Below are 16,497 nucleotides of genomic sequence, written 5' to 3'. Positions count from 1 at the left end.
CGCATAGAAAAATAAAAAATTTAGTTGAAATTAGTTTAAAAAAATAAATTAACACTAATCTATTATACATAAAAAGAATCGTGAGCAGTTTTGTGCACAAATATAATAATAATAATAAAATAATTAGCAAGTAGTCTGTTTAAAAAAGTGTCGATGGTTTGAATCTTGTCTTGTGTATTTAACAATTTTATTGGTCAATGATAATTTCTTAAATAAAGTCTAATATTTTTTGACCTACCAAACTAAAAGATATCGTAAAAAAAAAAAAGATAATACCAACAGTTATAAAAATTTCTGTTATTTTCTCAACGTATTTGCGCAACTTAATATATTACTTTAATGTCTGTAACTCGAGCTTTGACTGGATCACTGGAACAATACACAATTATAAGAAATTGAATTTTGTTCCGTATTTACAGCAACACAAGATGATACGATGAGTAATCTTTTTCTATAAGATTAATTTTATTATATTCATACTTGGATAACAACATATAAAAAATTAGACAATAAAAGTAACATTATTATATAATTATATATGTCAAAGTTCAAACACACGATAATATAAAGATTACAATTATACATAATACATCAAGCCTTGTACTACTATCATACCAAATACTTCTTGACTTTATCTTCAATGAAACCTCATGCGAAGGCGCTTATAGTTGTTTTTAAATGAAATTACAAACCAAATATTAGTATATATCATGTTGCTCAATTGAAAAAAATTTGATATATTTGTTAACTAATAGTTACAAACGTTGATAATAATAAATCTTCACAAAAAGAATTACGTTAGACATTTTTGTCTAAGTTTTCACCCTGCTAACAATATAATCAAAACCTTATTCTTAAGCAAAAGATAATTATTAAAAAGTAACACAATCACATATATGCAGTGAGATATAATATCTGCATCATATGACCACACTGCGGAGAACAACAGTTTCAATAGTGAGACCGGGACCAAAACCAAAAAGTACACCCCAATCAAGTCCTTCTCCGGTGGTTTTAAGTCCTGCTTTAAGTGACTTCTTTCTCATCAAATCCATAATAAAGAACACACACGCACTTGACATGTTACCATAATTGCTAAGCACATCTCTGGTGGCTTTCATCTTCTCTGGCTTCAAGTTCACCTTCTCTTCAACTTGGTCCAAAATTGCACGTCCACCAGGATGTGCAATCCAAAATATTGAGTTATAATCAGATATACCTAGTGGATCAAAAGCTTTACTGAGTGCATCATTGATGTTTTGTGAAATAATATCCGGAACACTCTTGTTAAGATAGAAGGTAAGTCCAACTTCACGAAGGAGACCACCGATGGCTCCATGGCTGTTAGGGACAAGTTGTTGATTAGTTGAAACAATCTCAAAGAGAGGATTCTCAACCTCTGGAATAGGATCAGAACCAATGATGATCGCAGCAGCTCCATCGGCAAACAATGCTTGCCCTACAAGACTATCCATGTCTGTCTCACTAGGACCACGAAAAGTGACTGAAGTATTTTCAGAACAAACAATAAGCACACGAGCATCCTTGTTGTTTTCAGCCAAGTCCTTAGCCAAACGAAGGACAGTCCCGCCAGCAAAGCAGCCTTGGTGGTACATCATGTACCTCTTGACGCTTGGGTCGAGCCCTAAGAGTACGATAAGTTCGTAATCAACGCCAGGCAATGCAACGCCGCTGGTGGTGCAGAAGATCAAATGTGTGATCTTAGACATTGGCTGACCCCATTCCTTGATTGCCTTAGTTGCAGCCTCTTTTCCAACCCTTGGTACCTCCCTAATCATCATGTCTTCCCTTGCATCCAAGGACGGTGCTTTGTATGCGCACATGTTAGGATTCTCCTTCAGTATTTTTTCTGTTAAATACATATGTCTGTTCTTGATCTGTGTTCTCTCACCTGAAATAATATGTAATTCACATCCATCAAGTTATTTGTCAAATATAAAAATTGTTTATCACTATTTTTATTATTTTTGTCACATTTGTAAATCTTGAGTTATTTTTGTAGTGATTTGAATCTTTAGATGCTATTTTAATAGTTTTTCCAAACTTATAATTATAAAAATAATTTTCTCATTAAATAGTTATTGTTATTATTAATATTAAGCAGTAAATATGATATATCGTATAATATGTTAATTATTATGTATTAATTAATATAAATATAAAACGACGAATTTTTTTGATAAATATTTAAAATAAAACAAAACTATAAAATTACATACAAATGCGCTGAAATTTCTTCTTGAGATCGGTCATGTGCTCGCTATTAGTTACTCTAAAATAGTAATCTGCGTATGTGCTCTGATCAACACAGTTTGGTGGATTTGCTGTGCCAATCGCTAATACGGTTGCAGGGCCTTCTGCTCTTTGAACCTTGCGGATGTCACTCGCAGACACCATCTTTTCTTAGCTGTGTTTTATGGAATAGCAAAGCTTGGCTATGTTGTTTGGGATAGCAAAGCTTATTAGCTATGTTCTTTGGGATTTTGGTGAAGACTTAGGCAGGGGGAAGGGGGATATTTATATGCATGAGAGTAGGGGCATATGTGGCATTGAATGGACGAAATGGAACATACATAGAAAAAGCGTGCTCAAACGATGTTCTCTGACTTCTTGTTTGTTTTATTGCTTTACTTTGACTTTGATTGATTGTGTATGTATCATGATTTATTTTACATATTTGTGTAGTTTTAGTATTATTTAATTCATGATATTGTGGATGGCGGCTCAGATTGGTGGTATATTTCTTTAATTCTTTATAGTGCTGTATGTATATATTTTGTGTTTGGTAGAATATATTGTATTTATTTGTTGTTTCGCTTTTTTTTTTTTTTTAATGGCAATCGACTTTGATTTGGTTTGTTTGAAATATCTTAGTGTTGGGCATATGATCGAATAGGTAGCTGGGCACCCGTGCTTTTTATTACCATTATATCCATGTCATGTTGAAATTAAATCTCTCGAATTAAAAATGTTTGTGTGTTACTTATTAACTAGTGGTACTTAATTATGTTTATTTATAATTAAGTAATCTTATTATTTTTATATAAATTTTAATATTCAAAGACGATGTATTTGACTGGGTGTGTGAGGAGTTTGGTCTTTGGTGGATGCTGACACTGGAGTCACTCCACGCCTCTTTATATCTACCACACCACATGAGTCTGGTCTTAATTAATTTTACTCTTGCTTAGCTTGTACATATTAAACAATAATAATATAATATAATTGACTATATTATTTTATACTGCTAGAATTTTTATTGCTAGTCAGTCTCTCATCATTTTACGGATGGAAAATATATTTTCATAAAAAAATATAGTGCCATTCACTTATAAACTTGTAAAACTGGAATCATAAATATTCCTCAATATATATATATCATCTCAACTACCGCAATAATAAATTGAATTTAGTATAATATTAAAGGCAACGTCATGGAAAGACTATGCAATAATACTTGATTTAATAGTATAGTCATTAAATTCGTAACTGAAGCTTACCATCACCACCAATGTATATAACAGGGATTGGAGTTTAATTTGTATATAAAATTTTATTTGTATTCAATAGTATCTTTTATCATCTATACTGTTACAAAATGAACATTTTTTTAATTTTAATATTCTAATTATTCAAGATCTCTTAGTTAGTTTACAAACTTTTTCATTTTAACTGATTTCATTTTTATTAACATTATATATTTAATGGATAAAACGTTGAATTAGTATTATACCGGTTTATGCACTAATCTCCTTTAAAAGGATAGAAGGTTAGTTGCTTCTCTAAGGCAAAAAAGGCTGCAACCTGAAAAAATAATAAATTAATTAAACTGCAATTAGTAGTGTGTGATTTCAAAAGAAGTAGTCGCGCAAATGGCAATGGATATGAAAGTTAAAATAGTCAGTTTCGTTAGAATGGATCTTATTGATAATTGTTAAATAAATAATATGAAGGTCAAAAAGAGGGGAAAGGTTGTAAGAAGAGGCGATCCCCTTGTACATATTGTTATATTCTTTTAGATATAGATTATGGATAATATAGAACCCATTTAAATTTAATTTAATAACATTTTTTATTTTTGTTATTACCTTTTTCTATATTAATGAGGTGCCTAAAATTGTTTTTTTATAAATAAAAGTTCATTAATTTATATTTTTATATATTATTAAATTTTGTTGACAAAACAATTTCGTATACCATTAGATAAATTCTGGTAAATAGTGGCAGTATTATAGTTAGATAATGGTGGTTCTTTATAGCCGCCCCAAAACAGATAGCATCGATTGTCCAACCGCTCCAATATTAGATGCTGCTAGGCCATTATAGGAGTTTTTGCAAACCCCTGGAATAACTGTTGCATACTAGGACTTTGTTGCGGATCCCTTTTGCGATAGTTTATAAACACTGCTATATTTGAATAATGTTTAGAACTTTGGTGTTTGTATTGTGGATATTTTGCAACCGTCGCTAAAACTAAAACGAAAATATAACATTACGATCTTATTGTAGCGATTCTATAAACCGTCGCCATATTCTATATTTTCGTTATTAGTTCTTGTCTCGGTTTGGTAGGCATTTTATTCTATTTCATAATCAATAATTTTCTATCTTTTATTTTGTGCCATTTTTTTATTTTTGATTAATTTATTAGAAAGTAATTAAAATAAATAGCGTTCAATCAAATCAAAACACACATGCAAAAATAATATATATAGAAGTAATTTGTCATAAGTGCATCATTGGCTATAAACTAAAAAAAAAATGTATCCCTAGGTAAACAAATAGTGAAGACAAAATCAAATAGAATTCTATAGTATTTGTACCAACTGATTCAAATTCATAATTTTTTTTCGCAGGTTATGATTGCCGAAAGAAGATAGATGGCCTTTCATGCGATAAAGTCGGTGCGCTCCCTAAGGAATCCAGCTATGCAGTAATGTCAGGTGACAAATCATTTTTTTGCTGTTGAATGAGGTATCTCAAAAGATTTCCATCGTTTGTCTTTTCATCTTTTCTTTTGCTGCTTCAGCATTTAATTCAACAATCATCTTTTGAAACTCCTTTATTTGCACACCAGAGACTGACTATTGTGTAGTATTACTAAAAAGTTGGGTGAGACATAGTCCAAAATCTACACCACAAACTTATACTGGGTGCTCCTTTCTAAGGACTTGTGCAAGCGAATCATTTTAATGAAACTTCTTGGAGGATTCATCCTGACGCTAAAATATTCGCAATCGCTTGTTATAAACATGATGGATTTTTATTATAATAATTTTAAATTTAGCAATTTAAATACAAAACTAGAAGTAGACAATTCTAAAATGATACTTACGCTAACAATACGCACATCATCATGAATATACGAGCCATACTTTCTTTTATGAACCATATTCCATATCTCTCCTCTACTAATGTACTTTTTCTGTAATTACTTTTATAATAACATTGATATTGACACAATCATATAACTAATAAATGAATATTACAAAACTGAAGAAATATCTGAAACAAAATAGAAATTGATTACCTCTCCATCTCTTCATCTAGCAAATGTTTTAGAACCACAGTATGTGTGTACACTTGCTTCGAACGATTTAAAGCATTTTATCTGAATGTATCCTATAACTGAATAGATAAATACAAATGAGCGCCGATGAATTAATAAAACTTAAGTAGTCTTTTACGTAGCCATATTTAGTTTAGGGGAAAGAAATATAAAGGGTATTTTGGGAAAAAGTTTTCCTCCTAATACTATCCTTAAAAATTTTAGTTGCACTATAAATAATATGTATTAACTTGATCTATGCTATTCTAGTTGCTCAATGTTATTTCTTACATTAAAATTGAATTTTGTAGGGATTGCATGAATGAAAATCAAAGTACCAAAACAATACTGGGTATATTTTTGTCACATATGCATCTAGGATAGGCTTAGCAGACATACTTATTGAATTGGATGTAAATAAAATAAAGAAAAAATTATTATAAAGAACTATTAGAGAGATTTAATTATTAAAAAGGATCATTAATACAAAAATGATTAAAAAGGATTAGTTTCTATAATATATAGAGAGAGAATGACAAAATACTTTCTTAGAGAGACATATATTCTTTGGTAATTTTTTCATTTATTTTTTTTGTGAATATATTTTCTTTAATTCTCTGTTATATTCAAATCCTTATTTACACACCTTCATCTATCACTACCAGAAACACGAGAGTCACCAATAGGTAGGTACCCACGAACGACAAACAGAGGCAAAGCTCAATGACCGTGGTAACGAATTGCAACGTATTGTATCTCTGTGGCCAAATTTTACGGAGTTTTCCAACGTTCTTGTTTGTTCGTGGCCAACTTGAGATGGGTTTTTTCATTTGCGACAGACCCAATGATCACCGTGACGAAATGGAACGATGTCCACTTCCAATTTTGCGCTTAATTTGGTGTTTCCCTCCAACCCTTTCAAAATATTTTTATGCAGTTCATATTTTTCTCAAATTTAAACATTAACCTCAGATGAATATCAGGGTGCTATTTTTTTTTCAGTTTCCTGATAGTTGGTTTCTTCTCCCTCTTTTCTAGCGCTGCCACTAAAAATTAATAAGGTATGTTAATTATCTAATTTTAGATGCGGTTCATGATTTACAATTTTCACACTTTATGCTAAAGTTGTTAATTTTTACTTCTTGATTAAATAGTAATTTCTTAGTGTGGTTATGTTGTTCATTAGCGGTATAAAAATTAGATGCGGATCATGATTTGCAATTTCACTCTTTCTTTTATTTTTACTATGCACATTTTTCCTGTCGATGTTCTTTCTGGCCGAATGCAATTTATTCTTTCCTATTTATTTATGGTGGTTATGTTTGTACTTCTAACCCTTATATTCTTTACTATTTATTTATGGTGGAGTTAAATTTTGATTTTGTTTGGGATGCATACTTGAGAGTACAGATACAGGAGTCACTAATCATCATCAAATTATTAGAAGAGAATTCAATACTACAATAATAATGATTCATGTTATATATGTTAAAATTATAAGAAGAGTACAAATGAGTATAAAAAGAAACTAATTTTATAAACTACTTATTGACTAAAAATCACTTTTTATATCAATTATATTTTTTCATATATATGATGGATCATTATTATAGCATTGAATTCTATTTCAATAGTTTGGTGATGATTGTTGTGACTCTTGTGTTGTATTCTTAAGTATGCATCTCAAATAGAATCAAAATTTAACTCCACCATAAATAAATAGTAAAGAATAAAAGGATAAGAAATACAAATAATAAAGAACATGCAAAATTTATTTTATTTCGATGACCCACTATTAAGAAAATGAATACATATTTATAATTAACTTACAAATGGAGTATAAGTTGATTTGAAATTAAATTGAGTAGGAGAGAAGTAAGTGAATTTAATAATAATATAGATTAAAATTATTATTTGACTGAATGAAATTAAAGTTGGGATGCATAATAATGTTAATAAGGTGAAAGATTTTTTAGATAGGGGAGATAGAGAGGGGTATAGTATCTTTTGGAATCCTCATGTTTATGTTTCACGGAGTAGCTCTAACTAATTTTAGAAACCACTAACACTGATTAATTGGAATAATAACTAAGTTAATTACTAAGTATTAATTAAATTCGTTTCGATGTTGAAGAAAGAAAAAACTATACATTGTACATATTTAAATTACGTTTCATAAGTCTTGAGAAACCAATTTATAAACTAATTCTCGTTGAGCACCAAAAATTCATGGTCAAATTTTAATTCTGCTTTGAATTTCATCTTTAACTCTTTGTTTTGATGGCTACTTCTATATACAATGATAGGATGTTAGTATAGTTTAACTCCTTCTGATAGGGAGCATGATTTGAATTGGGGTGTGAAGTGAATGAGAACTAATTTTTTGTTAGTATATTCTAGTAATTTTTCAATCTTTTATTTATTTATATGATTCTGATTAATTGTCTTAATTATAAAAAATATGACTAATTATGCTTTTTAATCTTCATGTATTTGTTACTATTTAGGTCACACAAAATGACAATCGCACGACCTTGGAGAAAAGATTCAACCTGGATTACTATGGAAGAGCGTGACTTGCTTGAATGCTGTGGAAGCATCAAGTTTGCTATGGAGATGGCTTCTGCTTCTCCATTCTCCTTATTGCAACACGCACTTGATGTGGCCTCCGACATTTGGTGTAACAAGATTAATGTGCATTCTTGGATGATAGCCCTCAATGCCCACACCAATATCTATGAAAAGTCGCCCTTCTCACATGTATTCTACACTTTTGCCCCATCTTCTGCTATGGATTCTAGTATAGAGGTTTGCTGTCTTTAATATTCTATTTGCGCTTTGTTATCAAATTTAACATGATGTTACCATTTAATAATTCTCTATAGTTATTTGGTTTGGTTGGAAACTTGTAGAAGATGTATGCACTTAGCATGCAGTATCTGCAAAGGCATGAGTTTCCATATTTTACTATTTCTTCTGACTAGGATGTGGATGTTATATTAATTGATCTGAAGGTAACTTCTAAAAATAAATTGTTTGCTAGCACATGTATATAACATTGTAAATTGAATATAAATCATTGCATTTTTTATCTATGTAGACAAGCATTACAACCAAGCCAGCATGTGAGTTTGAGTGGGCACGTCGAAAACAATTCATCATCATAGAGAAAACATTGCAAATTTTTTTCAAAAGAGATGATATATTTGCTCTACAATTGAACCACCAAAAATTCAGGCTGCAGTAAAGGATTTTGATCTCAACAAGAAGCCATTTTGGAAGGAGGATTTGGATCCTATTACTCGTGAGAAAGCTAGACGATTTTGTGAAATTTGGTATCCAGAAGAATATTATGTATGATGTGCTTCTAGTTTAGTTTCGTTGAACGTAACTCCACTATATTATTAGCTCTCTTAGTTTTATATTCCAGTTTTATCTAGGCTTAGTCTTTCCGTTTATTCCAATTTTATCTATGCTTAGTCTTTCTGTTTGATGTTACATTTGGTTTTTAGCTAAACATGCTATACGATCATCACTGTATGATGTACTGAAATTTCCAATTCAATTGATGATGCTGTTTTATGCTTTGTTTTCTGCTTTGTTTTATTTTCCATGTGAACATTTTTATATATGCTTGGTATTAATAGTAATGTTGGTAATTCCATAAACTAAAATCGTATATAAAATAAAATACATATATTACACTGTAGCTTTTTTAATATCTTTTTAAGCAAATTAAAAGGTGTTAACATCTCAGAGTCCGGAATTGATTTCAGCTGCAATGGTTACCCAATTCCTAATGTTGTTTATGTCTTAATCTATATCTTGAGCAGCAGTGTCTTTTAACATTAAATGATAGTTGTTCTTTTCAGTTTTCATTTTCATTTTTTGGTTTAGCTTTACCGAAATAACAATATGTGACTAAATCTAGTTACTTTATTTTTCCAGTCTACTGTCCTGAAATCATGTTCTTCTTTAGTTTGCTCCAATTAGTTCACCATAAGTTAAGAGTATTTAGTTTTTTTTATTAGGTGGCCACTTTGCCAAATCAGATCCGTTTATTTTGCCAATTTACGTGTTCTTGTAGTAGATGCTTTTTAATTTCACCAATCTCTAATGAGTTTATAGACAAAGCCCAGTAGTGGTTGATTTTATTTTTTACAAGTTATACTTGTGCTGGCTGATTTTTTTCTCATCCTGTTTTTTAATTTGCACAACTCAGTTTTTGTTTCCTTTAGTTTTAGTTCTTTCTCTATTTCCTCTACACAAAGCATATTTGTGTTTTTCCTGTCTTCTCTTAGATTTGTGTAACTATAAATATATTTAAAATTACTGGATACTGTGATATAGTGTTTTTGCTTGTAGTATGTATACATTTTATACATGATCAGGAAAAAATCATGTGTGGGATAAAAATGTAACTGGTTGTGGTCGGAATTATTGGCTTGAATTGGTTCTTGTTGTTATACACTTTGCTTTAATAATGCTATTTTTATCTTGATTAATCATGCATGGACAAACAAGCAATATACATGTTTATTTTGTTGGTAACCTCTTTTAGTGTAACGAAACCTTGACCCATATAATCTAATTTCCCGTTTCATTAAAGCCACACTTGTTTAATTGGTAAGTTCAGCATTTTAGAGACAATTTCTTACCAACTCACCATGCTTTTATTGTCGAATACTATATTTAGTTTGGTACTGATATGTGTATGCAATTTAGATTAGATTAGTATGTAATTTAGATTAATTAGTGATATATATATGTGCCATTAATTTGATAAATTTAAGTTTGTCATCTATGCCATTTTATTTTTCTTTTTTTTTAATTTTGGTTTAGTTTGACTTAACGTTCTTCCATTAATTCAAACACTTCTACTGGAGAAATCATCACTCGCAAGATGACAGCGATTCAAGTTTGGGCCTTGAAAAAAAGTGAAAAAGTTATGATGGAGTTGGATGCAGATGGACAAGGTCGAGATAACGGCTCGAACCTGTTTGTGAGATTTCTTGGTCAAGTAGCTCGTCGAATTATATTTTGTCCCATATCAATCAAACGATGGAATAAGATGCCAAAAGATAACACAAAAAGACTGTGGGAACTTATTGAAGTAGGTTTATTTCACTTTGATGTGCATTTTTATTGATTTGTTGTCTTTTAATAATTGACCTCCTCTATGAAATATTTCAAGAAAAATTTTGAGTTTGATTATGCTGCTTGCGTCAAATGGGCACTAAGGACCTTAGGTGATAGATGGAAGGCCCATAAGTATAATTTACAAGGAAAATACTTCTTTCTTAACAATAGAAAGGCAGAAATTCTAGCTGCGAATCCATCAAACATACCGCCTGTTGAATGGACTGCTTTTGTGGATCATTATATGGATCCTAAAAAAAAGGTAAATACTTAATCTATGCTTTTTTATTTTTTTTATTGAATATTTATTATGGATATCTGGTAACATTTATTTACTAGTTTCTTGTCCTTGAAAATCATAGAAACAATATTTGTAAAACGTCAGAAATCATGAGAAGCTTATAGTTTCATATGCCAGTGGAAGTAAAAGCAATGTTAGAAGAGCAACTCAGATGGTATTATTATTTTTATTATTGAGCCTAGTACTATTATACTATTTCTATAAAATTAGCGGTTTTAATTAAATTTGTGATTACGTTTAATATTCTATTTATTGTATTAGGATAAAAAATTGGGAAGGCATGTATGTCGAAGCGAGGTTATTGTATCAACTTTGCTAAAAAAAAGATGGGAGTTATGTAAGCGGGGAAGGACAACGATTAGCTGTGAGTGTCTGAATTTTTTTACATGGTTATATATTTTTTTATATGCCTTAATTATTTTAATACTCTACTCCAATGCGATGTGCATTTGTTTGTAGGAAAAAATAGCATATCATTTGCCTAAAGATCAAGAGCGTGCTGCCACTGAAGGTATTTATTCAAAAGTCTAGCTCATCCAGATGATGCAATTAGAAATGTTTGTAGTCTTGAGAATGGTAAGCGAGTACGTGATTTTAGTAATGCTGCATGTTCCAGTGGTTTTGGTAAGTCAAAGCGCATCTTTGGAGGGGCAATATGTGAGGTTCTAGCAGTGCATCGCAACAGCATGCTGCAGATTTAGAGAGGCAACTTCAAGAAGCTAAAGATCAAGTGGCAACTCTCCACAGATTTTTACAACAGAAGTACAGTGATGAAGTACCTACCTTCTCTGATTATGTGCCACACATTCAGTCAAATTGATGCACCTCATGTCATGTTTATTTTAATCTTAATTTATATCTAGTTTACACTGTTATTAGATATACTTATATTTTTTGTCGTACAGAATTATAGAACTTGGTTTTTGTTATTTCTTTACTATATATATGAACAGTGCATATGCTTTACCGTTTTTACATAGTTTGCTATTTTTTGTTTTAATAGTTATTATCGTTGCTTTGATGGTTTTTATTATTATATAATATTTTTAACATGTTTATATATATATATATATAGAAATAAATATATGTAATAACAATTTAAAAAAAACATTCAATTAGTAATTGGCTAAGAGTTTTTTTAATTAAAAAAAATAGCTACGGATTTATGTGTTGGTAAATAGCCCATTAATATTCTTCACGGAAAAAGCGTGAAAAAAACCCCTACCAAATATTTTTTGTACATGTTTTTTTTTGCCACAGAAAAAACCATGGCTAAATAATCCATCAATGTTTAGCCACAGAAAAAATGTGACAAAAAGTCAAGCTTGCCGATATTAGCACAGAAAAAATTGTGGTAAAATTATACTTGTTGATTATATTGTTGTCATTTAGTCACGGTTTAAAGTGTGGGCAATAATATAAAAACAGTAGCTATTCAAATGTCTCCACGGATAAAAAAAGTGTGGCTAACAAGCCGAAAACCGTGGCTAATCAGTGCCGTTTCTGGTAGTGTATAACAATCATTTGATGTTGTAAATTCCCAAATCTCCAATTCATCATTAGTAAGTAGTCTTCTTATTCATATTTTTTTTACTTGCTTATCTTTATTTGTTTGAAATTGTACGGTTTAAAAATATAACACTTATTCTCGTTCTTCTTATCTAAGTATACCTTTGCAATCTCTTGCATTTTTATAAGAACCATGGATGATATTTCTTCCGTAGAAAATTATTTCTCTTGATCCTGGTATGTAACAACAATCATAAGTTTATAATAAACACCTGCAGTGATCTTAAATGGCCACATCAAGAGATCATTCTTAATATTCTTTCAAATTGAAATATTAGAACTAAACACTTGAAAAATTATAGTATCATGTGTTCTTTGTAATTGTTTCTATTATTAATAATAATATAGCTAATTAGTATAATTATTTCTAATAATATTCATGCTCCAATTCTAAATGAGATACTCCATAAGTGTGATCATGACGAGGAATCACGAGAAAGAAATAAATAAAAAAATTACTTAAGTATATATGTTTGAAAACTAATATTACTTTTGCACATTTGCTACGACTATTTTAAAGAAAATTGTCACTTATACAAATATTGAACCACTGAGAGAAAAATTATCCCAATAAATTTCAACTACCATACAAGCTACTTTAATAAGTGTAACTCAAGCTATGACTGGAACAATACAAAATACTATGACAATGAATTTTATTCCGCATTTGCTGCAACACAAGATGATACGAGTATTCTTTTTCTATAAAATTAATTTTATTATATTCAAACTTGTATAACAACATATTAAAAGGTAGACAGTAAAAGTAACATTATTATATAATTATATATGAGATACTTCAAGCACACGAAAATATAAAGATTACAAACATATAATACATCAGGCTATGTACTATCATACCTAAAACCTTTTGACTTTATCTTAAACTGGAACCTTATACAAGGTGTTTATATATAGTTGTTTTCAGACGAAATTACAACCCAAATATTGGAATATGTCATGTTGTTCAATTGAAAAGAATTTGATATATTTTTTTACTAACAGTTACAAATTTTGATATTGAATCCTCTCATAAAGAATCAACTTTAGACATCTATGTCTAAATTTTCACACATCTAACAATATATATATATGGGCCAACCAAGACCTTATTCTTCAGCAACAAATAATTATATATTAAAAATAAAACAATTGCATATAGGCAGAGAGATATATTTAAGTATATCATATGGCCACGCTGCGGAGAACAACAGTTTCAATAGTGAGACCAGGACCAAAGCCAAAAAGCACACCCCAATCAAGTCCTTCTCCGGTGGTTTTAAGTCCTGCTTCAAGTGACTTCTTTCTCATCAAATCCATAATGAAGAACACACACGCACTTGACATGTTACCATAATTGCTAAGCACATCTCTAGTGGCTTTCATCTTCTCTGGCTTCAAGTTCACCTTCTCTTCAACCTGGTCCAAAATTGCACGTCCACCAGGATGTGCAATCCAAAATATTGAGTTATAATCAGATATACCTAGTGGATCAAAAGCTTTACTGAGTGCATCATTGATGTTTTGTGAAATAATATCCGGAACACTCTTGTTAAGATAGAATGTAAGTCCAACTTCACGAAGGAGACCACCGATGGCTCCGTGACTGTTAGGGATAAGTTGTTGATCAGTTGAAACAATCTCAAAGAGAGGATTCTCAACCTCTGGAACAGGATCAGAACCAATGATAATTGCAGCAGCTCCATCGGCAAACAATGCTTGCCCTACAAGACTATCCATGTCTGTCTCACTAGGACCACGAAAAGTGACTGAAGTATTTTCAGAACAAACAATAAGCACACGAGCATCCTTGTTGTTTTCAGCCAAGTCCTTAGCCAAACGAAGGACAGTGCCGCCAGCGAAGCAGCCTTGGTGGTACATCATGTACCTCTTGATGCTTGGGTCGAGCCCTAAGAGTACGATGAGTTCGTAATCAACGCCAGGCAACGCAACGCCGCTGGTGGTACAGAAGATCAAATGTGTGATCTTAGACATTGGCTGACCCCATTCCTCGATGGCCTTGGTTGCAGCCTCTTTTCCAACCTTTGGTACCTCCCTGATCATCATGTCTTCCCTTGCATCTAAGGACGGTGCTTTGTATGCGCACATGTTAGGATTCTCTTTTAGTATTTCTTCCGTTAAATACATATGTCTATTCTTGATCTGTGTCCTCTCACCTGAAATAATAATATGAAATTCACATCCATCAATATCCTTGTTGAAATATATATATTATATATAGAGTAATAATTGGATTGTGACCATTTTAAACTCAAGTCGACACAAATCATTTGTCAAATATAAAAGTTGTTTATTCTTTATTTAACAAGTGTTATTTTTGTTATATATTTTATCACATTTTGAAATCTTGTGAGTTATTCTTGTAGTGACTTGAATCTTCATCAGATACCATTTTAATAGTTTAAACAAATTTTATAATTATAGAAATAATATTATCATTAAATAGTTAATACTATTAATATTAAGCAGCAAAAATATGATATATTGTATAATGATTAATTATTGCATATTAATTAATATAAAAGAAAAACGATAGATTTTACTTTGATAAATATTGAATAAAATTAAATTAAAACACTTAATAAAAATACATACAAATGCGTTGAAACTTCTTTTTGAGATCCGTCATGTGTTCGCTATTGGTTACTGTAAAATAATAATCTGCATATGTACTCTGATCAACACAATTTGATGGATTTGCTGTGCCAATCGCCAAAACGGTTGCTGGGCCTTCTGCCCTTTGAACCTTGCGAGTCTCACTCACAGCCACCATCCTTTCTTATCTGTATCTTTTGGGATAGCAAAGCTTAGCAATGTTCTTTGGGATAGCAAAGCTTATTAGCTATGTTGTTTGGTATGTCGGTGAAGACTTAGGCAGGGAGAGCGGGGATATTTATATGCACGAGAGTAAGGGCATATGTGGAATTAAATGGACTATTGGGAACTTACATAGAAAACGGGCTCAACTCAAAAGTGTCGTAATAGTAGTGACAATTATTTTTAGTCAACTTCAATCGATGTATTCTAGCTTCTTGGTTGTTTAATTGTTTTACTTTGGCTGTGATTCATTATTGTGTGGATGGCGGACCAGATTGGCGGCATATTTGTTTAGAGTTCTTTTCGTCTTTTACCGATTGATGTATATGGGTCAATTTTTTGTGCTTGGTAGAATATAGTATTTATTATTTCTTTTCTTTCTCTCTTTTTTTTTTTCAATCAACTTTGATTTGCTTTGTTAGAAATATCTTAGTTTTCGGTATGGATTTTGAAAGCTTGTATTTAACATGAGAATATTATTAGTATTTTTCAAAAAAATTACATAAAAAAGATAAAAAATTTTGTGGTATTTAATGTGTTTTATTTTTTTTGTAAGAAATAGAGAGTTTATTTTCTTTTTTTTTTCTTTTGAAAAAATTCCTTCCGTTTATCTCATGCATCCAATCATATTATAACAATCTTTTATTTAATGTATGGCGGCCCTGTTTAGTTATATAAAAATATTATTCGTATATTAAATTAGCTATTAAAATCAGTCACTAATATATTTGTGTATAAATATATGTGTGGTTTAGTCACCAAAAAAAATATATGTGTGGTTTAATTTATTTTTAATGTATATTTATATTCTAATATATATTTTATACCGATAGCTAATTTTAATATACACGTAACATAATCGTTATTTATATAGTTAGCGGGGTACACGTGCTTCTTATTGCCATTACATCCATGTCTTGTTGAAATTAAATTTCTTCGAAGCAAAAATGTCATCATTATTTTTATATAAATTTCAACATTCAAAGACGATGTGTTTGACTGGGTGTGTGAGGTGTTTGGTGGATCACATGACATTGGAGTCTACCACCATATATGGGTCTGGTGTTAATTAAGTAGTCTT

At 30.7% G+C, this 16,497-nt stretch overlaps 2 protein-coding genes across 2 annotated transcripts; both read right to left on the bottom strand.

Annotated features, from left to right (window-relative positions):
- Positions 1 to 711: 711 nt before the first annotated feature.
- LOC112796261 (stilbene synthase 1-like) lies at positions 712 to 2,526 on the bottom strand. The gene is made up of 2 exons (XM_025838638.3): positions 2,241 to 2,526; positions 712 to 1,912 (listed from the first exon to the last, which is right to left on the bottom strand). The coding sequence occupies exons 1-2, from the start codon at positions 2,416 to 2,418 to the stop codon at positions 921 to 923; spliced, it is 1,170 nt and encodes a 389-aa protein (XP_025694423.1). The 5' UTR covers positions 2,419 to 2,526; the 3' UTR covers positions 712 to 920.
- Positions 2,527 to 13,539: 11,013 nt separating this feature from the next.
- On the bottom strand, positions 13,540 to 15,591 carry LOC112796262 (putative stilbene synthase 2). Its single transcript, XM_025838639.2, has 2 exons — positions 15,195 to 15,591; positions 13,540 to 14,755 (listed from the first exon to the last, which is right to left on the bottom strand). The coding sequence occupies exons 1-2, from the start codon at positions 15,370 to 15,372 to the stop codon at positions 13,764 to 13,766; spliced, it is 1,170 nt and encodes a 389-aa protein (XP_025694424.1). The 5' UTR covers positions 15,373 to 15,591; the 3' UTR covers positions 13,540 to 13,763.
- Between the last annotated feature and the right edge of the window lie 906 nt (positions 15,592 to 16,497).

This window comes from Arachis hypogaea, chromosome 4 (genome assembly GCF_003086295.3).
Source record: "Arachis hypogaea cultivar Tifrunner chromosome 4, arahy.Tifrunner.gnm2.J5K5, whole genome shotgun sequence".
In the NCBI taxonomy this organism is placed as follows: domain Eukaryota; kingdom Viridiplantae; phylum Streptophyta; class Magnoliopsida; order Fabales; family Fabaceae; genus Arachis; species Arachis hypogaea.
Note: the sequence above shows the minus strand (reverse complement) of the source record. Positions and strands in the feature narration are given on the sequence as shown.